The sequence below is a fragment of the Ixodes scapularis genome, unplaced genomic scaffold (genome assembly GCF_016920785.2).
Source record: "Ixodes scapularis isolate PalLabHiFi unplaced genomic scaffold, ASM1692078v2 PGA_scaffold13__105_contigs__length_92229423, whole genome shotgun sequence".
Lineage (NCBI taxonomy): Eukaryota > Metazoa > Arthropoda > Arachnida > Ixodida > Ixodidae > Ixodes > Ixodes scapularis.
The window spans coordinates 32,476,027-32,500,137 of record NW_024609839.1 but is presented as its reverse complement, the minus strand read 5'-3'; the positions used below and the strand labels follow the sequence as shown (position 1 = coordinate 32,500,137).

The 24,111-nt window shown below is 44.7% G+C and overlaps 1 protein-coding gene across 1 annotated transcript in view; it reads right to left on the bottom strand.

The window, feature by feature from the left end:
* LOC8039489 (ATP-binding cassette sub-family C member 3) overlaps positions 1 to 24,111 on the bottom strand; it is a gene marked incomplete at its 3' end in the record, with an annotated part of 76,202 nt that overhangs the window by 7,601 nt on the left and 44,490 nt on the right. Inside the window, 7 exon segments of the mRNA XM_042289737.1 lie at positions 298 to 435; positions 1,060 to 1,125; positions 4,074 to 4,328; positions 7,356 to 7,530; positions 7,958 to 8,131; positions 13,200 to 13,325; positions 13,415 to 13,476. Of these exon segments, the coding sequence (XP_042145671.1) occupies positions 298 to 435; positions 1,060 to 1,125; positions 4,074 to 4,328; positions 7,356 to 7,530; positions 7,958 to 8,131; positions 13,200 to 13,325; positions 13,415 to 13,476 (996 nt within the window).

Sequence of the window (24,111 nt, the reverse complement as noted above, 5' to 3'; positions counted from 1 at the left end):
AACAACGAATTGCGGCAGGTACGCTTTGTCAACGCACCTGTCATATGCGGCAGGCAAGTTCCCAAGTGCGTACCTTTGGAATTAGCACAAAATTCAACGAGGTAAGCCCGATATAACACGTGCAGAAACCAAATATACATAAATATTAGTTGCTAACTTTTTTATTTCTATATGAACGTCTAGGGTAGTTACCGGTTCACAAAAGAAAACTATATGGTACAAAGTAGTCGAATCATATCGGTAGAAACACTTTACTTTTGTCGACGAAGCAAACCAAGACACGTTCGTTGCACGTACCGCAAAAGGTGTAATCGCCCAGATGAATCCAAAAGCCGATTGCAGGAGAGAGTATTTTCTGAGAGAGGACAATTCCTTCGTACGCACTTTCTTCACTTTCTCAATGAATGGTGGTTCCCATGCGTTTAGTTTGATCACCTGGAAAGGAGTCAGATTCCATGAATCCGAAAAAGCGCTGTATACGTTCTTCACCATTCATACCGCTGCAGACGTCAAGCTGCATTCACAAGGCTAAATTTATTTCTCGATATTCGTTGCTTACCGTTTGAAAAAAAATCAATTTAATACCTTTATGTGTGAATTACGATATGCATAATCAATTACTGAGATTAGAAAGCAGGTTATACCCAGAGTGACGTCATGAGAGACGCGGGTTCACCTTATTGCAACAATCTGTCTGCAGTAGAATTATCTACCTCCTTGACGGACTCATATTCACCAAAGGGGAAGAGTAATGAATTATCAAGATAAAAAATGTATGGTATAAAATAAAATAATCACTCGAGTATCGCATTGTTGTATCTTATATGGCATACCTCTAAGTTTTTTTTGTTTTTTTTATATTTGATGCCCGACATTATTTTAACGTAAGGCATCCTAACGCCAGTCTCTTCTGCCTTGCTTTAAATATTTTGCATTTTTGGGGTAATTAATACAAAAAGTGTTAAATGTAATAATGAATATATTGATCACGTCACAAAACAGCAGGTATTGTCGCCTAAATATTTATAAGACACGCAAGAATTTAAGTTTTATGTGTACCTTAATTCCGTTCAAAATTTCGTTCATCAGACGGAGCCGCAAGTCCTTGAAAGCCATTTGTTGTTTCTGAAAATCCAAATTAAGACACATAAGGCATACATGCAAAGCACTAAGACGGAACGAAATAAGCCTTTCACAAAAGTGCACGTGCCTTATACTCCGTTTCACTTTAAGAGTGAACGCAGCAAAAGCTGCTAGAGCGAACTCCGGGATTTTAACGTCCGTGCCAAGCACGCGCTCTCATGCAATGCAAGCATTGCTTAGAACCGCATGCCCGCGCTTGTAGCCAGTGTTGGGTAAAGTACATCTAAAATGTACTTCAAGTAAAGTACAAAGTAAATGAGACGTGATGTACTTGAAGTAAAGTATTAACTACAGTAAATGCAACGTACTGGAAGTAGAGTACTATAAATGCAATGTACTTTCAAAGTAAAGTACAAGTATTTTGCCAGAATCTTTCATGATGGCCTTTCTGGTACTTTCCTCGAAAAGTACCAGAAAAAAATACCTTAAGTAAAGTACAAGTACAAACTCAGTTATTGTACTTCAAGCACAATACACGTTTCCTAAACCTGCTTGAAGTAGTACTTTAAGTACAGTGTACTTAAAGTACTTCCCAACACTGCTTTTAGCCTAGGCATCGCTCGCCCTTCAAGCGAAACGAAGTATCTGCTGCACTGGTGATTGGAGGCCGCCACATTTCGCGCTTCCGCTACTAACATGCGATGAACACGGGCGCTGCAGCAGCGTTCGGCAAAGACTAGGGTCCGATCACAGGCTTTTTTAACGTGCTCAAAACACGCCAGATGTCATGTTGCTTGACGAAGTTTTAGGAAGGGTCTGTTTCCGCTTCTAATCAAGCTTTGAAAGGAAAGGGGAGACAATAACAGAGACTACTTCATTCAAATACTTCACTAAGAGGATACCTTTTACTGCGCTCATTTCGATTAGACAGAGTGCATAGAGCGCCCAACTCTTTTCCGGCGGTGTGTGCGACTCGCGTCAGAGAGAATGCACGCAACTCGCGCTGCCCACACCGTCGCGCAGTGGCTCGGCGCCGATGGAGGGGGCTGCCGCCGGCACACTGAGATACCGGGTTCGCCTAGACAGCAGAGACGGCTGCCTGGACCGGCGCTGGAGATACCAACGGCGATAGATGGCAATAGGGACCACCTTGCCTTTCCCCAATTAAAAGCGCAAAACCCAGAAGATGTGGCGTATGCTCGGGGTTTCGAGTATACGCTAATCCTGTACGCGTCAAGACCAATTTAATGAAAAGAAAACGATATACCATAGACTTACACCCCCCATCCCATATAATACACCCCAAAACTTCAGTTCGACGTACAGCGAACTGCCATCGGAACCGACGGTACCAACCTTCACGAGCGGTTTGATAGGCGAGTAGTACAATCTACTTAAAATAGCTAATGTAAATGTTACTAACTACGAAAACAAAAATTGTTTTTTTGTTTGATTGCAAAACATTAGTGGTTTTTCTTGTCTGTGTAGGCTTTGACACTAGCTGTTTATTAAGTTATATTGCACCGTTATCAAGCCCCTCGTAAAAGTTGGAGCCGTCAGTTTGACGTCGGTGCGCTGTTACGTCGAACTAAAATTTTGGCGTGCCTTATATGAGACAAATGGGTGTAACACCACACTTTTTTTTTTACTTTCAGAGGGATGAATTTTCGCGAAACGATATAATTTCTTCTATACTCCGTTTCACATTAAGTCGAACTGCAGCCAACACTAGGATCCGAAGCAGCTGATCAAGGAGCGCTAAAAGACTATCAGCAGCAGAACCAATCACGCACACGATAAAGCGCAGCATCAGGCTAGGCTAGGTGGAGCAAGCTACTGCCCACTACAAAGGGTAAAGCCATTAACATCCATCCAGCATCCATCCATCCATCTATCCAGGCTAGATTCAGTGTGCGTGAATAGATTATGCGGCGACGGCAAACGCAGCAAGACGTCGAGTGCCGTGACGGAGCACTTCTGACGCTGCTTGGTTTGCTTATTGCTTCACTAGATCATAACGTTGGCTGCGCTCGGACTTAAGGTCTATTCACACGATGCATCTTGTTGGGGAATCTTGTGTCGCGAAACTAGGTTTCGGGAAACAGATTCCCCGTCTGAACGCGACCGATAAAGTGGCGCGCCTCCGAAAAAAGTGGCGCGTCTTCCTCGCTTCTGGAGCAATTTTTCGCTGAAACCTCACCCAGGCCTGTCAATCACCCGAAGGAGAAACGCGGGCGCTGCCAATGGCCGCTCGACTTTGCTATGACGTCTAACCTTCGAGGAGGAGCGAGCTTTTGGAGGAGTCTGATTTTCGGCCGATTCCGTATCCGAGCCAAAGCCGAAAGAAAATAAACAAACATGGCGAGCGACAAGCGGAGAGCGGTGCGTACGGGCGACGTACGTCCTACTCGGCGTCATGTGTGTGAACGGCGCCTACAGTGCGGGTTGGTGGCGCGGTACAGATTCATCAATAGTCGCGACAAGTGCAAGCACCGGATATAAACCTGGTGACTGGGAATAACCTTCTTTATTAGCGGTGCAAAAATGTCCGAAATGCTTCGAGATCGTCTGCCTGCTCTTTGACGTTCGCGGTCTTTCCCGGGTTTGGCAGGACTAGTAAACCCAGTGAGCCGAATCTGACGAAGTTCATTGAGTGGTATTGATAAAACAGACTGTCTCTTCACATTGTGCGTACTTCATTACATTTTGATGAGAAACGCTTGGTATTCCCGGTGCAGATGACAAGGTTTGGCGAAATTCTCGTGAGTCAACACGTCACAGGTTTTGCGCGTCAAACTCCACGTGTGAACAGGCCGATTTCGCGAAATCTTGGTTTCGCTAAACTGTGGCGCGTTGGAAAGATGCATCGTGTGAATAAGCCTTTAGTGTGAAAGCAGTCAAGTATTTGCTACGTCTCCACCGTTGCTTCTCTCTTTTTTTTTCTCGTTCAGCCGGTGAGTCGGCGGCGACCAAGTCCTGGCTATGGTCACCTGAAATTTGCCGCAGTAGTGAGCAGCGCACGTGGTTGCCAGAGTGCCGATGGACATGGTGGCCACCGTGGCCATGCACGATGGTCCCAGGTAGTGCCACAAGAACGCCAGGGTGGCGACAATCTTCAGGGGTACGCTCCAGCAGCTGTTGGCCAGCTGGAGAAACTGACCGACTTGCTCCACGTCGACGGAAATCAGGTTCGTGATGTGACCGGCTGTGTACTTGCGACGGGAACTGCTTGATATGCGGAGGACCTATGAGTGAGACGTCAGAGTATGAGATTTAGAGCAAGGGATGCAGGTGACGTTCGCCGAACATGAAGTTTCACGTCGAACCCGAGGCTCGACTGCTTCAACGAATCTTCAAGCGGTTCGCGAAATTCGCCAGTGTCGGACTTTGAAGCAGTGTTGCTCAACTTCACAAGCATTTTGAATATTTGGGTGAAAGCTATTTTGTAGGGTTCTCGCACGAGAGCATGATGCAACTTTACTTCCGGTTCGGGAATTTCGCCATAACTTGCCGGAATCCATGCTGGGGGCATTCGTCCCTGTTTTGCTATATTTTGTGTGCTTTGGCGCCGTGTTTAAGCTGTAGTTTCTCCACTCACGCGAGGTTTAAAATGGTCAGTTGCGCCGTAATAAATTGTTCCAGCCGTACAAGTCGATGACAAAACGAACCTACGTGCAACAGTCTTTCCTTATCGTGTTTTTTTTTTTTTTTTTTGGGGGGGGGGGGGAGTTTTTAAAATGATTAGGAACCAGGACAAGGCGACGCTTCAGCAATCGGTTCGCCGGCAACATGAATGGCTCCGACGGATACGACGGCGCATTCTCAAAAGACAAGCTACGTACCAACTAAGCGTTTGTGGATCGCACTTCGTGTCAGATACGGAACCTCTTTGGGATTGATACCGAAAAGTAAAGCAGACGATATTACTTGTGCAGCAGCTCAAGTAATTTCATGTGAGTAGCCAGTCAAAAAGTTGGAGGACCAGCTACAGTGCTGGCAAGTTTCGCACAATATCCTCCCTCCACCCCCCCCCCCCCCCCCCCCCCTTCCCCACAATGATTTTGCGTATAGTTAGCGGGACTCATTTTCGTGTAAAGCATCGCAAATGATTAGCAAACGAGGCATTTTTGGACGTACGACGGCTCTCTTGCGAACGTTCAAGTGCCGTCCGAGGATGTTAAACACAAGTCACGATTAATCTGAAAAGCGTTCCATCGGTTGCTTGACACCAATTTGGTTTATCATCAAACGCGATTGAGGCAAACGCCAGGCCTCTAGGCACTACTGCTGCCGCAGTAAGACGCCGAATGCCTACTACATGGCGCCGAGGCACTAATGGCAGACGACAATGTTTTTTTCGATTTTGAGGCCAATCGAAAGTGACGTCAGGTGCAGAAAGCTTATGCAGTAGTTTTATTTAAATATATTCTACGAAATGAAAGCAAAAACATAAACCTCTAATTATTTAATGCGTTTTTTAATGTGACTCAGTACTTAGCAAGCAGGCGAGTTGGTTTAGGTCACATAATTTAAACCGGAGACGATGGAAAAAAAAGTAATTGAGGCGTGGCTGTATTTTCCGTGTTCGTCGTCCGCCGTCTCCGGCTTAAGTTATGTTGAAGAGTACATCCATGACTATCGCGCGCACTTTACAGCCAGGTGATATTGGCTTGATTTTTATCTTCTCCATTTGCGCAAAATACTTCGACTTTAGTCGAACCTAGTTGAACTAGACAAAAACCAAATTTAACCTAATCGAACTTCTGCAGGCCTGCTTCATTCCTAGTTGGAGCACAGACTTTCGTTTTTAAAAGATGGTATGGGGCCGCTGGCCCGTACTGGCACGTGATCCTTTGTGCCGATGACCTTGCCCCACCATTTTAAGATCGCATAGTTTTGTTTATAACCAACATTATACAGGGTGATACAAGAGATGGCGCAACGAACGCCGCCAACGAACGAGCATACGGGCGCCGAGAGCCGGCCTCTTTAGCAGACAATCTTTTCGACTCAAAAGCGGTGCGCGTTCCGCAGGTGGCGACATTCGCAGAAACAAAAACAGACGCGGTAACACTAAGGAACTGGAGTTCCTTGTCTGCTAAATACGCCGGCTCTCGGCGACGTCTGCTCGTTCGTTGGCGGCAGTTGGCGTCGCGACCGCTAGCGCCATCTCTTGTCTCCCGTGCGAAACGGCGCCGTGTTGTTTGAAGACCGGTGGCGTCGCTACGTTTCCATAGGAGCTAAGCCTTTTTCTTTCGTTACTTTTTCCTCAGGTAAGTTCGCGCTTTGCAAATTTTACAAAAAAATGCTCCACCTGTGGGCAACGCTGCACAAAGTCGTAGCGCAATAGGTCAAGAAACCGAATTTTCCGGTCGATTTAAATATCCTGGCGTCTTCTTGTTTCACCCTGTAGGTACTTTTTTTTTCTTTTTTTTTTTGGCTACCAGGGCGCCAATCAACACACTGCATATAATTAACAGCATGAAATGTCATATTTATATTAATGGAATTTAGTCAGATACGTGTTCCGTATCTGACTTCCAAAAAAGAAAATCTGCCTTTTCTTTTTACAAATATAGTCATAAGCGAAAAGTTCCTCGACATCAGCGGTAGGTATACTTAACAGAAACTTATCAGGCAGCATCCCAGTCATATCGATAGATTATAAAGTACAGTGTCACCATGAAACTTGATTCCGTGAAACGCATGTTATTGAAAAGGCATTAACAATTAACCGAAACGTAAACGTATGAGAGCTGGTATATAAACGGTTGTGTAAATAAAGTTTGGTAGCTCCGTTTGGGGGGGAGACGTTTTGTGTTTGTGCCATTCATCGTCCGTCGCCTCCGTTTTTTTTTTTTCAATTATGTGTAACTAAATCATCGGGTTTTAACGCGACAAGTCGTTCTAGTTATGGGCTGAAAATCTAAAACTAAAAATATCGAAATAGATTATTTTAAAATGTATGATACATAACTAGCTTCACATCAAAATACCTATATAGATCTAAAAAAAACCTGGCCCTAAATTAAGTTCGTATACTTCGTTTCATCTTAAGTTAAGACGCAACCAAGCTGATGAGATAAATCAAGGAGCGTCAAAAGAGCAAGTCACTACGTCTTTTCAGTTTATGATTGGTTGAGTGATGATAGAAGACCTACAGAAACATGGCCATGATGATGCGCTTTCTCTAAAGTTATCTTCTGGATTTCGTTCCTTATCAACACTTAAGAATAACTAAAATATGGCAGCATTATAAAGCATTCAATTACCTTTTTATAAAGGGCAGAAACGAGCGCAGACTGCGCTTTGTAGGCTCCCAGCGCCATGAAGTACTTGTCGTGCGCGTTGAGCAATCCGCAAACAAACTGTGAAAGGGTATATTCCAAGGCGTAGGCATATCCATGCCACCCGACCTCCCCATCTTCGATAAAAACCAGAAGATACCTGAGACATAATAAAGGGACACCAAGGACAAAGTTTTCTCAGTCATACAGCATTGGCTAAATGTATAAAGCACAATAAGAACCAGTGTCGCTATTCAACAGCAGATCATTCCTTGCAGTGTCCAAATTGAAATAAGTGGGGATATTGTCAATTTCCCCGCTAAATTCAGTGAGGAAATTATTCAACAATGTATTTGTTGTTCACTCCCTAAAACGGCCGTTGAATGTTTTGAAATGCCCAATAAAGCATGAAATATTGTATTTCATACTTTACATGTCTTTGAGAATACGGGTCATTGGTAAATTTAATTTTTATTAATTTGCAGTGCCCTGTGAGAGAATATACCACCACCAAACTTCTACCATCAATTGCAAACTCAAAAGCTCGCTTCAGTGTCCCTCTAGTGCAATACTTATGGTAAACTCACCCCAGAGTGAGGGGGGGAACAAGGCTAAGAGCGATCCCGGCAAGCCTAATGACTGCAGACAAGAGAAGTTCCCAGCGGCTTACTGCGAAGATCACCGCATACAGTGGAGGACGCCCCTTGGGACTATTCGAAGTTGGAGCTTGGATAAACGCTTCTTTTTCATCCACGTAGGCACTTCACGGAAGAAAAACAGAAAACAAAAACACACGATGAGACAGTTTGAATTCACTCTGCGTTTAATGAAACTTCACAACATTAACCGCTCTCCATCGTATACTAGTATATCATGTATATAGAGGGTCATTGATTCTAACACGAATATATTCTTGTTTTAGGGAGCTGCGTTAGACGAGTGCCGTCTTCATCTTGTATTTATTAGGCTTGGCGGATATCGATGAGGCAATAATCGTCAAGCTGAGCTCAGTAATTAACAAAAGCTTCTTCAGTAGCTTTTTAATTAACTTGTTAAATATTGGTTTTAGGGATCATAGTAGAACTGCAGTATTGACGGCAATTACTATCAGAGACCAGGCCAATTTAAAGGATGTGCTAGAAGGTAATGGTTTCTTTAGAAGTATTCAATCAATTTGCGCGTTTTTTGTTTCTTCCAAGCTAAAAATTGCCCGCAAAAATAGCGCATTAATTCCTGTCCACAATGACGCTCGGAAAAGTAGCGTAGTTGTTTAGGTCACGTCGTCAGTCGTTTTGTCGGAGCACACACCAAAGACGCTCTGTCAAGATAGGAGGTCTGTTTGATTCGCCTGAACTTGATGAACTAACTCAGCAGTGAAGTAATCTCCGCATTCGATTCAACCGGAAAATGCACGACCGCTGCAATGGCGCGTTTGATCCGTCCCAGTTCTGCAAACGCTTGCACCGGCTCCAAAGTCAGTTCAGGGTTCGTGCAGTAGCAGGCAACGCAGACAGACGACGAAAGCAGACGATTTTTCTTTTTCTTGCTCACGGTGCTTGTTTATTTGAACCCTATTTGTAATACATGACAACAATGAAACTGAAGTATTCACACTCTGGGATGAAAAGGCTTTACCCGTAGTGGACGGAAGGGGGGCGGTTTACATAATGGAGGGCAGGAATTAGCTCGAATAGAATATTGTAAAGTCGAAAGCAAAGCCGTGTAGGCTCGCTTACGCGGCCGCTTCATTACGTCTCGTGAATAATTGGCTTACATCAATCATTACCTCGTTCTTTTACGACGATGTTTAGTATGTTCGTATTCTATTCTTCAGGACGGGAAACGAGTTACGTTCATCTTAGCTTCCGAGCAAGACACCGACCGGCGGTCCCGCAGCCTGCCTGTCCGTCCAAAAGCGACGTCGACGAGATGCTGTAAAATGCCGTAAAAACAAACTTTTTTTTTTTTTTTTTTAGCGTTTATAAAGGAATTGAAGAAACGTCTCAAAAGAAGGGGATGTTCCAGTTATGCCTCTGTGGGATATTTTATTATTTCTTAGGACCAAACGAGCCCTGTCGAAGCAGCTGGCCGACACCGTCTTCGGGGAGTTCGGCGGTGTTATCATCGCTGAGGAGGCCGAGAACAAGTAGAGGTTATTAGAAAAAGCTCGTAAGAACGACAAATAAAAAATAATACGTCAAGGAACTTTAGGGTGCCGCCGCCAGTAGGTTCTGATGGGACATAGTCGTCCGGATTTCGCGAAGGCGTCCGGTTGTACGAGGCAGATGAAACGGCTATGAAATGCACGATGAAAGCAATCGCCGCACGGATGCAGACGGCAACCATTAAAAATGCAGACATGTTTCATCGGCTGTTACACGCACTTCTTAATGCAAAACGTTTTGTGCAAGGAACCGTGCTTGTAAAGCATTTTGTTAAAGAGACTGAATAAAATAAACGGAAATGTGCTCATCCAAGCACTAGGAGACGAAATGGCATGGCGAAACACAGAGTAGCCGGCAAAGGCAGGCGACACCTTGAGCGTTCGTTCTTTTCGTTTTATCGGAACTTCGGAAGTCGATCACGGCGCAAGTTCTAACCCGTTGGATGCAACGGTCCTGTGCCACCGCTGCACAACTACTGCACTCCTTTGAACTCAAACAGAACTAGTTCAGAACTTTCTGGCCGGATCGAACAGACCTAGTGACGACATGATTGAAACAACGACGTGACTCTTAGAAGCCTCATCTTCGCCGGTGCTAGCGACGCTCTTTTTGAGTGCAATTTCTTAATCGAGTGAAAAAAACCTAAAATGTATCGAATAAGACCTAAAAAAAAATTACCCTTTTCGCAATTGTTTTCTTTTTTAAAATTGGTTTTGCCTTTAATAGAAATTGCCGTCTATACTACGATTTTAGCATGACCCCTAAAACTAATAAATAAAAAAGTTAATAAATATATCTTAGTTAATTAGTCATCTTACTGTTCCGATTATCCACTCATCTAATATCCACCCGGAGCAAAATAAATAGATGGTGCCGACAAAACTCATCCACTTTTCACCCCGGTTGTTTGAAAAAAATCTGTTCAAATTAAAATTACAGACCCTTTTATTACATGTTTTTTTAAGCTTAACAGATATGTTGAACAATATCCGTGAAAGCTACACTTATGCGGTTTGTGCAGGCGAGTTATCCGGCCAGAGGGACATAGTACATGGGGATAATCGTAAAGATAGGTCGGCCAATTAAGCAAAACTTGTTCTTTCCCTTTTTAATTCCTGAAAATAGACATACGGTTCCAATTAAAACCTTGTTGAGCGTCATAGAAAAACACAAAATCAGCATTTTAGAAAGACTGAGTGCGTGAGAAAGCGCAGTAGTGCGCTGAATTTACCGCTCGGGCAGCTGGAGCAAGGCTACCGCTGCGATAACAGGCCTGCCCGATGTTTCCATCTCTTACAATAGCCTCAGGACTGTACCTGCTGCGCGAGTGGTATCTTTAGCGCACTACTACGCTTCCCACGGGCTCAAAGTATGTCTAAAATTATTGATTTAGTGGTTTTAATGATGCCGGGCAAGTTTCGAATTGAAACCATATTTCTATTTTTTCTAGTTAAGAAGTGAATTAAAAATATCCATAAATTAACTGACTGATCGTCGGTTAGCCACGTATGCTATGTCCTCCTGGCCGTATAACTCACCTGCAAAAACCGCATAAGTGCAGCTTTCAATGCTTTTTTAATTCCAATTTGTTAGTCTAAATAAAAAAAAACGGCATATCTCTTTCTTTACATACTAAACCTTCTTTAATACCCCATCAGGCAATATTGACGGTCGCCTTCTCGTTAGAGACAACAAAGAGAAGGGTGAGCGCTGGTTGAAATTATCTAGAGGAAACTGACCGAAGTACAACTAACTGGCAAACCTGGAGAACGGGTGGGAAAGTGGAAAAGTAGGACTCTCTCCCGCGTGGCTCTAGCTCCAACGAGAAAGCGATTTTTTTTGTTTTGTTTTGTTTTTACATCGGACCCGTTAAGGGCTAGTTTCCCCAGTTTCGTGTCCCTAGACAAACGAATCTCGACACAACCCTCTAGACAGCTACCGCCATCTTTGAGTTACGGCGAAAACAAGGTGACCGGCTAGCCGGTGGTCTGGTTGCCGCCGTCGCTCATAGATGGCGGCACAAGCTACCGCCCTTTATAAAAACTACAGCCGTTAATATCACTCCACCCATTCATCTGTTTTTGAGCAGAGAGCGTGTGTTCTTGAATCGGAGTCCTCATCCAACGTGTTCTCAATACGGGCTGAGCCGAGTTCCTGCCGGGCGCTCACGCAGCCCTTGTGTGAAATACGCGCTCAGAGTATGTACGCGATCAATCTATGGTAGATCCAACTGGCACACGAGCTGCTAGGTGGCGCTCACTTTTGAAAAGGGTCTAATGTATCTTATCTTGCCGTGGGACCTGGCACAGCTACGAATCTTATTTATCTCTAAAACATAGGAAAGCAAAGCTTGCAAATCAAAACGCAGGAGTGACTTACGAGAGAGAAAACAAACTTTGACAAGAGAGCTTTAGGACGAATGGTATATGTAATTAAAGGTTATGGTTTATAAAGTAAAAAAAAAATACCCTTGAAATTTTTGAAATATTATTGCTGTTTGTAAGTTAATGTGTATATTTCACGTATTATTTGTTTACTGATAAGACCTTCCAGTGGGAATTTCACGGGCGGATGTTGAATTGCAAGCGAAATCACACGAAATATTGCTGCTTATGTGAATAAAATTTTCGTGGCCTTGTATTCATTTTATTTTTTTACCCTGAGGACCCGAGTCCGGGTATTACACGAGGAAGGGCAAGAAGTCACTTGTTTAAACACAAAATTGAAAATCCCCAAAAAAATAAGAAGAAAAAGAAGAGAAAAACATGGTACAAAAACACATGGTACATGGTACAAATGATCTCTGGGCCTGATCAACATATGTATCAAGAACAGGAAGAGGAAGCCAGCTGGGCGTAAGGCGTGTTTTTTTTCATTGTCAGCGAGCCAGACAGGCCGGTGGCACACGCCATGTCTTCGATCGACAGGGTGCTCAAACTGCTCGGTTAGAAGCCAGACCCGCTTTCGCGAAGACCGCCACCCGGACAAACCCGGAGCCAACCCCTGGAACCCCACCACGGGGATGCTGGACTCCCTGCGTCGCCAAAGATTTCGCCGGCACCTCTGCAAGCTGGGCACGCCAGGCGCTCGAGACTGGCCTGCTAGAAGTCAGCAGACCATGGTGGCCCCCGAAGACCACCATCGCGAAGGCCGCTGCTAGGCCTAATGCTCTTCCTCTTCATCATCCCATCACCATCATCATCCCACACATCATCATCGACATCCTCCGCACAATTCATCTGTACAAGATCATATCATCCTCATTAGCGGCGACACCGCAGGCTATTTGAATCTCTTCTAGCAAGACGCTGTATCAATCACAAATGATACAGACGGATATCTTTGTGCATTCTACCTAAACGTTAATATCTTTTAGAGAGCTGAGCTTACGTGCAGATCAGTCACATCGATTTGCAACTTGGTCATACTCCCGATAGGATCACTTTGAAAGGTGATAATTGATAAGCATAGCTTATTATAGTTACACAAATACAAACTTGGACATCAGACGTGACATCCTATAAGTTCTTCCACGTGTAAGTTCACAGATTTAATAGGCCTCACAGCGTGGCCATCGCTGTACGAAATGCTTAAATCTCAACCGCCCCCGTCCTCCACCAATAAAAGCAAAAGCCATGGTTTCAGAAGGCAGAGCCGAACTCACCTATATTCCCGCTTCTTTATGGACGCCCGTTGAAACACAGCCGAGAGTGTGGAGGATTTCACATTCTCTGTGAGTGGATCTAATGAAGAAAGTTCAAGCCGATTTCGATATCCGAGGACAAGGATCCTACAAAAAAGAGACACAAAAACGTGTGTATTAACGCTTGTATAAAAAACGAGAAACAATAAGCAACAACAAAAACACGGGCTACTTACCGCCATGTGTACGTGAAAAATAGTCTCGAGAATAGCGTCCATGCCATAGGGAAGCGCTGTATCTAAAACAAACAAGGAAAGAAAACTACTGCATAGCAAAAAAACTCCCCGCAAAACTGACCGTAATGATATTCATTGTAAAATTAGACAGACTAGTTTCGCGGCCACATTGGTATGGCAACAATGTTGCCCCAAGCACTAAAAGGTAAGAGCCTCTTACACAGAAAGCCTGGCCTAACCGGGCATAAATACAACATTAAGCATTTATCTTCCCTTTTGTAAAAAGCTGTCGCCGACGACAATTTTAGTCACTTATGCATCGTGCGGACGCAAGAATGCTCGGGTACGTGAGCGTACGCTTACCCGTGTCGTAGAGATCACCACAATGAAACGTCACCAGTCTCAAATGCCGGATGCACAAAACAGACGACTGCTGCTTCCATTTGCTGTTCAAACTTGACGAATCGACAGCCCGGTGTGCTGCACTTTCTTCTTTTTTACAAAAGACTATTCCTTCGACTTCAGCGATGCTCGAGCTTATACAACTTGCCATCTCTGAGCTATGATCGCCATTTTGAAATCCTTTCTGAGTGAGGGCCAGTTTCCAGATAATCACGGTAAACCTTCGACACCCAGCCAATGTCACGGCACGTCTGTAAAAGACCCCTTTGTCGAGCAAATACATACACTCCGTTTCACCTTGCCATGGATCGCGCAGCACGATACGAGACATCAAAGTCAAATCCAATGCCGTGGCATTGTCACGGGACCGCCATGAGGGGCACAGCGACGCGCGGGGGGGGGGGGGGGGGGGGGGGGGGGGGCGGGGAGGGGGGCGGGGGCAGCCACGTGACATGTTCAAACCACTGGATGGTTCAAAGCGGCCGCTCCGGTGCATCGTAAAATGAAACGGAGTGTACCTTGTCCCGACAGGGAACGGAAGACTCGTCGCCATTGTATACCGGAAGGTGATACATCACCCTCGCTTGAAAAGCATTTTTTTTTTGCTTAGTTTACGAACGGCTCCTGTCGTGTAACGAGAGACCGGCACAGGTTACATTCGCTTTGTCTATTCATTTTCTAGTGCTCCGCTATGAACCGTATCGACTTCTCAGCTAGTTGTGCTGGTATGCTGCAACAGCCTGTAATCAAGGATCGCTGACACATGAGATGAAGTAGTCCCTAAAACTGCATTGGGTCATCGAGCACGTAGCGAGCTAGGCACTATAAGGAACCATGGAGTAAGTATAATGTACGCTAGAGGTTCAAATGGCGCTAATGCCTGTGCGACGTCAGGGATGCAAATTGAATCAGACAGCATCCAGTCCACCTTTTCCGTGCTCCTGGGTATTCCTATGGGAAAACGCGCCTGCATTTTGTTGCCTCGCCGGGAATTACTTTGGATCACTTTCGTCATTTTTATCGTACCTACTAGTATGAACCTTTATTATAATTGTAACACGGTAAGTACTTTAACTACAGTACTTTTCTGCATCATTGAAGGATGTAAAATTTCGTTAGGACTACGGCCCAGACCTCTGTTCCACAGCAGTTGTGTGAAAATGAGCGACGATCCTAACCAAATTAACATACGAAAGGATTGTAGAGTGCGTTCAAGATTCGCCAGCATTCCGGAGATGCTTATGGATTGATAATAAGCCTTTTCTTTCATGATATGAAAATGATTCCGTCTTGCATCTTTACGAGCGGTAAATACATTGAAACCGTAAAGTAGAAGGTACGAGGGTTATGAAAAGTTTTTTTTTTCTTATATTTTTATGCCGGGCAGTTTGTATTAGGCACTTGTTCTCTGGCGTCTTCCTATTTTCAAAGATTTTGACCGTTCGGGTTATGTTTTTAACGAAGAACAACATTTTCGCACATATTCCTGAGAAAGAATAAAGCGGTACTTATTTATTGCAAGTCGGACTGCATTGCCTGACCTTCAATTCACTTTTATCGTCTACATGCACAGGGAGTTACTGATTCATTGTTACTCCGTAGGCCTTGCCGTGTCGCTTGGTTTTCGAGATGTCCTTAGTTCGTTTGGCACGTATATCGCCCATGCTTAAAAGCGCCGACACCGTGTTCGCTTTAACGGTGCCCCTACAATGCACATAAGTGCGTGTATGAGGCTGTCATAGTACCGTGTTTAATGCCACGAATTTGAAGGAAAAACGCGGAAACTGACCAATCATATCGTCTGCGCGACTGAGAAATGTTTTAAGCTACCTAGCACGTACAAATTATTCGTGATATTTGCTCTTAAAATCGACCGGAGGAAAAAATGCACGCACATTTTCCCATAGAAATGCATTACCGGAAATCAATTTTCGACTGTTTGACGTCTGCTTCAATTGTCAACAGTACCCTAAAGAGTTGAATTTCGAGCGTACATTATCCAATCTCTGCGACAAACTACACGCATACATTACGCACGAGAATCACGCGAGGGACGTTTGTTTAATTCGAGTTTTACGCGGTTCTTGTTTTTACTAAGCGAGTACATTGGGGGGAAAAAACGCATCGGTTCAACGACGACACTGAAGCTACGGTCACGGTGTAGCTACGCTCATGCTGTTCAAACATAATGCAAAATGCAGTCTGGAATTACGAGTCACTGCAATATCCGTGGTTCGAAAGCACCGTGCCGAGTGCGCTCCTGGAACTCATTGCCATGCAGCATTCGAAGCTAGGATTTCGCGGTGACACGTGCTTGAATGGTAGGTAGGCTGTCTTTTGTATAATATATAAGCAGTGCGACCCCGGCTTAAGATTCTGGCACCCCAAACAGTCTTCCGCAACATCACTTCTTTCGAAACCAAGCTCCTTCGTGACCAGCTGTTAACGCTTCAAAGAGTCGAACCACGCAAAAACAAAACAAAAAAAAACTTTGAAATATTTTAACCGCTGGGATCCATTAAGCGGGATCATGCTTTCCCCAAGTTGATTTTGTTACGCAACGCGTTAATTTGTTACGCAACGCGTCAACAAGATCGAGCTTCGCAATCGTCAGCACGAAACGCTAACACCGAAAGCTATCGGCACAAATTGCGCACGAGTGCTTTGTTAGAGATCGTCACACACTCGTGTTCCCACCAATTGAACACAGGCGTCCGAGGCAGCACTGGCGTTCAACCTAAGCGCCGCGCTGGCCTCTCCTCCTATACTCCGCGACAACTTTTCTTGGCAATGCAGTGGAAGGCAATGCAGTGGAAGGCGCGGGCTCTCCTCCTCTCCCCGGAAATGGGGGAGGAGGAGAACCTGCGTACACTCAAAATGGGAGAGGGGACGCGGGCCTCTACCTTCCACTGCATTGCCAGGAAAAGTTGTCGCGGAGTATAGGGGACATCGAAAATTCGACACTATGGCGCCCGTTATCCGTAGTCACTAAAAGGACTAAAACGCAAGTCGCGTTTTTCGGGCGACCGACCTTCGGCACACGATCGTTGGCTTCCGCCGTGCTTCGGCTGCACGTGCACGATCGAGTCTCAGGAGATGCCACCCAAGTGCTATGGAAGCTATAGACTATAGAAGCTCGCGCCGCGGGACAACCGAATGACCGCCGTCCCGTTCTAATCCTGTCGTAGTCGGTGTCAACGCAGAGCCTAGCGCGTCCCGATAATCTTAAGATTGTTCTGCATCCAATCGGGTTGGGGCATTAGCCGATAAGAACGACGAAGAACCGATCACCAATAACCCATCACCAAGAAAACAGGGTGAGCATAGTGAATCACACCCTGCGTGTCTTGGGTCGTGCTCGTACTGCTAAAACATGTGCTGCCCGGAACTGAAGCCTTCCTCGTCCTGTAAGATTGGTTGTACAAGAACCGTCTGCAGACCCATTCGAATCTGTACGAAGCAAACACAAAAGGCGTATTGTTGGGCTAGTTGGTTGGTCATGTTGAAATGGCATTAAAGAAGCGCAAACAAGAAGAGGTAGGACAACTAAAAAAAAGGTAACGCAGACCCTCCCCCCCCCCTCCCTCTCCCTCCCCTCCCCCTCCCCCCCCCCCCCCCCCCCCCCGAGGTGTTTTAATGGCATTTCAACACGAAGCAGACAACCTTTGAACGGGCTCGAAGCGCGGATAATTCGTCCATCGTGCCTACAGCGAACGCCGTGTCCCCGTACATGATATATGAGAAGTGCGCCTGCGGGTTGATGCTGGCTGTGGTTGTTCAGATAAAAACAGTCAGGAGAAGTGTCGTGTCTATCTTTTTTTTTTTATTCTTTTTTTATTTGAAGTAGCGAGACACGCTTACGCAACGAACAGACGTGCTGGCTTTTGCAATATACTTCCGTGTTTTCGGGATAACGAATCACACTGAGAGGAGGGGGAAACAACGATTTTCTCGGTGGCGCGTTGACGCAACGTTGAGGGTCCCGGAAGTAGAGAAATACAACTCTTTAAAACGTTAATCTTTTTATATGTGTAATACGAGCATGCTGGTCTAGTAGGCGCTATTAAATTTAGTTTTTATTCTTGTGGTAACTTTATTTGACGTTATATTTAAAGAGAGATACAAATATTACAAACAGCTTTTTAAGCAATTCTATTATTTTGAGGCATTTATCGGTGAATTTTAAGGTGTTTCAATGTAACGTTGTCGAGCTGAAACATTTCGTGCAAATTATCTCATGCTTGGTACACTTTTAAAAATAGTTAGAGTTCTATTTTTGCCAAAGTTGTTATACTGCGCCATGATTTTGCTAAAAATCTAAAACAAAAAAGTTGAAAAATTTGAGCGGCAATTTGCGCGCGGATGAACGGATTAAAAAATATAATCTTCAACGATTTTTTTTAAATTTACATTTGATGGATTTACGACCACTTGTAACTTTATTTCTACAACATGTATTATTTTGTTTTAAATTAGCAAAATTAAGGTTTAGCCACGTCAATGTTGCAGTTGCTTACCGGCGGAGGGTTTCTTTCTTAACGAGAACTGGCGTACGCGAGCGCAGCCGGCCACAATGGCCGTCCTCGGTCATATTAAACTGCAGACACCTTAAAAACTATAAGAAAACGTGACCTGTTTTCATTGGTAATGTGGTTGATATTGAATATAAAGAAGCGTTTCGGCGCGTTCGGTCTTTCGGATGTTACTTGGTTTATCATAAATTAATTGCTCTACCTTTCCAGAGTACGACGTTAGTTTGGGTAATATGCTGGCAAAACAATATCATTTGTTTATCTCGGCATTTCCATAGAATCCATACCCTATTTTCTCTTATGATAAACTGTAGCGCATGTTACAAGCCACATCCGCTGATTCAACGTATCATGTTAGAACGCGTTAAATGCGTCCGTCTCCGAGATATCATGACCTTGAACTGACCTTGAGTTTTAGCGTCCTCTACGGACCGTCGTGAGGTAAGCTGGAGCATAGGAACGGGCGACGTTACGGAAGCTTCTGCCCCGACAGGTAGGGGGCGCGGCCAGGGAAGAACAATTGCAGGTTGTATCTCAAAGACAACGGCGAAGGAGTAAACGCCAGGTAGCCTCTTTGGAGCAATGTTGTGACGCCGTGTAAGTAGCTACTAGGGTATTTTAGTATATCTGCACATCCAGTTACGTATACACGCGCAGAAAAATGCCCGATCAGACTAAAAAAGAAAGCGCCTTGGAGAAGGGCTCCATCTCCTTCCTCGATCATGTTGCGCAGCATGTCTTTCATGGGAATGGAGGCCCATGTAAAGTAGAATAATTGACGAAAATTAAGAAAAAACGAATTGTTTAGTTTATAGCTGAGAAAGTTTCGTTTTCCGGTATTTATCATGTGTTTGCAAGGTAATACCTTAACAATCGTTTTCATAAATACTTAATATCTATATAATTTTACATATGTGGGTAAAGCATATATTACGTAAGAAGCCCGACCACGTGATATAAATATCTCATATCAAAAAAGGTTTGCAGATTTCAGTCATTCAAGGTGCCATGTTTGAGAGTTCGTTTATGCACGTAACGTAATGAACAACTAATATTATTTAGGACAAATTGATCAGACCTATTAGATAGTAGTGGTCCATCGAAAGGTAAAGAAGAGCGTAAGAACAGGAGACAATAAGAATATTCTGAACAGGAGACGATAAGAATATACAATAGCAAATAGCGTCTAAAAAAGAATATGAAAAAAAAATGAGCGAAGAAACGGGAAGGTAGGTAGCGTCATTGAACCAGCGTTGCGCCGTCGCGCAACTGATGCTTTTTGTGTTTTTAACGCCTCTGATCATCAGGTAATGCTTACACCACGCAGCCGAAGGCTCTGCTCAAGCTCAAAAAAGGGACTTCATGGAGGAGCTATACCTCCTCCCTAAATCATCATCATCATCATCATAATGCCTTTATTTGTGCCAGTCAACAACCAACAAAGATCTACAATGTGGCACAGTGAAAATTTGCGCAGCTGTAAAACATGCTCAACTGATAAAACTGGCATGCAACAAAACATGACAGTACATTTTTAGCGACGGAAAATAATCTCATCTAATTGTCTACTGAGATTTACGCAGCTAGCAAAAATATTAAAATTTTCATGCCCAAGATTGTTTACACTTGTCTGCATTCTTGTTGTTGGTGATGTCATGTGTTGATTGTGCGGATAAAAAGTGAGAGCTCCCCTATTTGAGTGAGTCGGTACGTTAAAATTCACTGTGAACAAAAGTGTTCTGTCAATGTCCCCGTGAACTATTTTATACAAGAAGGCAACATCGCGCGATAATCTTCTGAGGGATAGACACTGAAGGCCAAATTTGTCGAGCAGGAGTTCATAGTTGTAAAAATGCCTTCGGCCAAGGTATTTGTCATAAAGTTTGCGCACAAGGCGTCTCTGAACTGACTCTATTTTAGCTGCATCACGTAGTGTCAGTGAATTCCATACCACAGAGCCAAGGTCTAGTCTCGATCTGATAATAGAAGAAAATAAACGAAGCAAACAAGCATAGTTCGCAAACGTTCTAGTTAATCGAGTAATCATTCCAAGTAATCTAAATGCAGAACGGGCAGTAGGGGCGACATGGCAGCCAAACGATGAGTAGTGTCAAAGTACGCACCGAGATCACGAAGCGATGATACTCTTAAAATGCACATATCATCAATTGGGTATAAATGCTGTAAAATTTTACGTTTTTTTTACTGAAAGACATAACCTTAGTTTTTTCTGGATTAATAATTAAGCAAAGTTCTCGACACCAGTTTAAAATATGCGATGCGTCACTCTGAAGAAGGTCACAGTCGTCGATTAATCTAATACTTAAAAAGAGCTTGATGTCGTCTGCGAATAACTGCACGTTTGAGTTTACTACGCAAGTAGATATCTCATGGATAAAGATCAAAAACAATAGTGGACCCGAATTGGAGCCCTGTGGTACTCCCGATGACGGATAAAAAGGATCAGAGAAGTTGTTTAAAATGCGTACGACAGAATGACGGTCAGTCAGGTAGCTTTCAAGCCATAATAAAAACACTGGAGAAACGCCATTACGCGACAATTTGTGCAGCAGCAGAGCGGGGTTCACCTTATCAAAGGCTTTCGAGAGGTCAAAATAAACAACGTCAACTTGACCGCGATTACAAACAAAAGGTACTGAATAATCAAGGAAGGTACAGAGGTTTGTCTCGACTGAGTGCCCCTTGATAAAACCGTGCTGAAAAGAACTGATACGTGGCTTGAAATAAAAAGATAGACAGGTGTGCATCACTATCTCAAATACCTTTGAAAAAGAACATAGCAATGGTACAGGGCGATACTTCCCAACTAGCGAAGTATCCCCCGTCTTATGAATAGGAACAACAATAGACTTTCTCCACACCAGAGGGAAATACACCCTTACTCAATGAAATATTATATATATGCTCTAAAATAGCCGCAAAAAGATTTGAGCAACCTTTAACAATAAAGTTAGGCACATAATCTGTATCAGATGTTAGTTTCGGCTTCAGTTTCCTTATAGCCGCCAAGATCTCGCTAACAGTGACTTTGTCTACTGCACAAACATCAGAGTAGACAGGATCGTCAAGAAATGCACTGTCTTTAGGAACATCAGAGGAAAAACAACCACTAAAATGACTTGAAAAAAAGCTAGTGATATCCTTCGGGTGAGACAGATAATCAGAACTTCTTCCTAGACAGATACCATGCGTACTTCCTCTTGTATGTGGTCTAGCAAATGTCCAAAATTCACCTGGTTTGTGAAAAAGACTATTTTCCACTGCGTTTGAATGCACACACTCGTCATGAATAAATAACTTTTTAACAAGAGACCGATAAATGTTGAACTTAGCATACCCCATTTGCGATTCATATCTTTTGTACAATTTGTGACAATGCGATTTTTTCTTTATGTAATATATTAGATCTTTAGAATACCACGAAGAATACTTTCTAGGTTTCGATGATCATATATGCCGCATGGTTTTAAATTTTTATGATGTCACGGATCAAGGCGAAGAGACGCTAAATAATTAATTGAAAATAAAACTATGATCGGAGAACTTGTACTAGAAAAAAGGGGGCAACAAACGTCGAGAAAGCAGCAGTGAGCGTCGACGGCGGCAGCAGTGAGCAACGCTGCGTCGGCGTGACAGGTGGCTATAGCGAGAGCGGGTGAGTGAATGAATCGACACTACCACGCTCGGCAACTTATTTACTACACTCAGCTTCTCAAAGAACCGGCCTTGAATGTTCGGTAATGAGTTAAGGCGAAACTGAGTAGGCAAAGTCATTCTGGCATTCTTATCTTTATGCTCGTTTTAAAAATAAACACAAATTTTGTACATGAAGGGAAAAGCGCTTCTTTTCGAACATGCACGCGACATTATTCCCCCCTTTAAAAGTGCATCGCCCCAATACAACCTTAAATAAATTAACATAGAGTTACGCCAAATAACCGCAAAGAGTAAACCGCCGGATCAAATAGATATTAGTCCTCTCAAGCATAATAGGGCTTGAGACAAACGACGTGCACCACTTCCGGTCGCGACTGGCGGCGTCCTGACGACTGTGTTCCGTGTGGAAGCATTTCGTAGTTCTGGTATCCGATGCGACGTAACGCCTGGTACGGTCCGACGTAACGCTTCAAGAGCTTCTCGCTAAAGCAGCGGCGTCGTATCGGTGTCCATACCCACATTCTGTCTCCCGGTTGAAAATGAACGTCACGTCGGCGGAGGTTGTACGGGATAGCGTCGACACGTTGTTGGTCCTGAATCCGCTGGTGGAGTAGCTAACGCGCCTCCTATGCTCGCTAACTGATCACCTGGGCGTCTACTGTTCCGTCGTCAACTGGCTCATGGGGCAGCATCGAGTCGAGCATCGTCGTCACTTTTTGGCCATGCACCAGCTGAAATGGTGTCACTCTGGTGGTTTCTTGAACTGTCGCGTTATAAGCAAACGTGACGTATGGGAACACTTCGTCCCAAGGCTTATGCTCCACGTTGACGTACATAGAAACCATCGGCAAGGGTCTTGTTGAGCCGTTCCGTGAGCCCTTTGGTTCGCGGGTGGTTCGCGGGTGGTTCTTCGGTGGCTGGTTTCGCTGAACCGAAGACCCTCCCGAGTCAGCTGAACGGTAAATGTTGCCCCTTGCTCGGTAATCAGTACTTGAGGGGCGCCGTGACAGAGAGCGATGGACTAAATGAAGAATTCGGCGACTTCCAGAGCTGTCCGGTATGGGAGGGCTTTCGTCTCGAGGCATCGGATCACATAATCCGTCGCGACGACTATGCAACGGTTTCTCTGCATCGACTTGGGGAATAGCCCGAGTAGATCCATTACGATCTGCTGGAATGGGATGGTCGGCGGTGCGATCGGCTGAAACAGTCCTGCGGCCTTGGTTTGTGGTTTCTTGCGTCGTTGGCATTCGTGACACGACCTTGTGGTTGACGGTCTTCGGGAGCATGGGCCAGAAGTGATATTTGCGGACTCGTGTCAGTGTCCTGCTGAAGTCAATATGACCTGCCGTCCGGTCGTCGTGGCAGGCTTCGACGATTTTTTCTTGGAGACGCAGGGATTGCCAGAAGCCATACTGAATTGTTGCCCCCGAAGTTCTCTTTGTAAAGCACGCCTTATTGGACGGTGAAGCTTGCCAGGGCTCGTAAGAAGACGGGGAAAACTCTACTTCCTCCTCCTTCCAGATGATCGATCAGTGCGCGCAGCTCAGGGACGTCTCGTTAGAGTGCCGCCAAATCGTCAAGGTTGACTGCGCCGAGAAAATTGTCCCCTTCGTTGTAATCGTCGCCAACGGGAGCTGACTCGACGGGGCCCCTTGACAGACAGACTGCGTCCTCGCGCTTGAGGCTAGGGTTGTACAACCCGGACATGTCAAAATCTAGCTGTCATATCCTCTAACGGGTCAGTCGTCTTGACAGATCCATCAGGTTCGCAAACCAGCAGAGCGAGTGGTGGCCTGGGATCACTCTGAGCAGACTTCCGTATACGTACAAGTGGAAAGGAAACTTGGTTTTTGCCCAGACGACCTCAAGGCATTCCTTCTCTGTCCTGGAGTAATTGCGTTCTGCCTTGCAGAGTGTCCAACTCACAGAGGCGACTACTCATCCCGCGCCTTCCTGTTCTTGTACCAGTACCACACCCAGTCCTGTATTACTAGCGTCAGTGTGGACTTCGGCATGCTGGTCAAAATGGCCGAAGAGCGGACGCGTCTGGAGTCTGTTTCAGCTCATCGAATGCGCATTGCT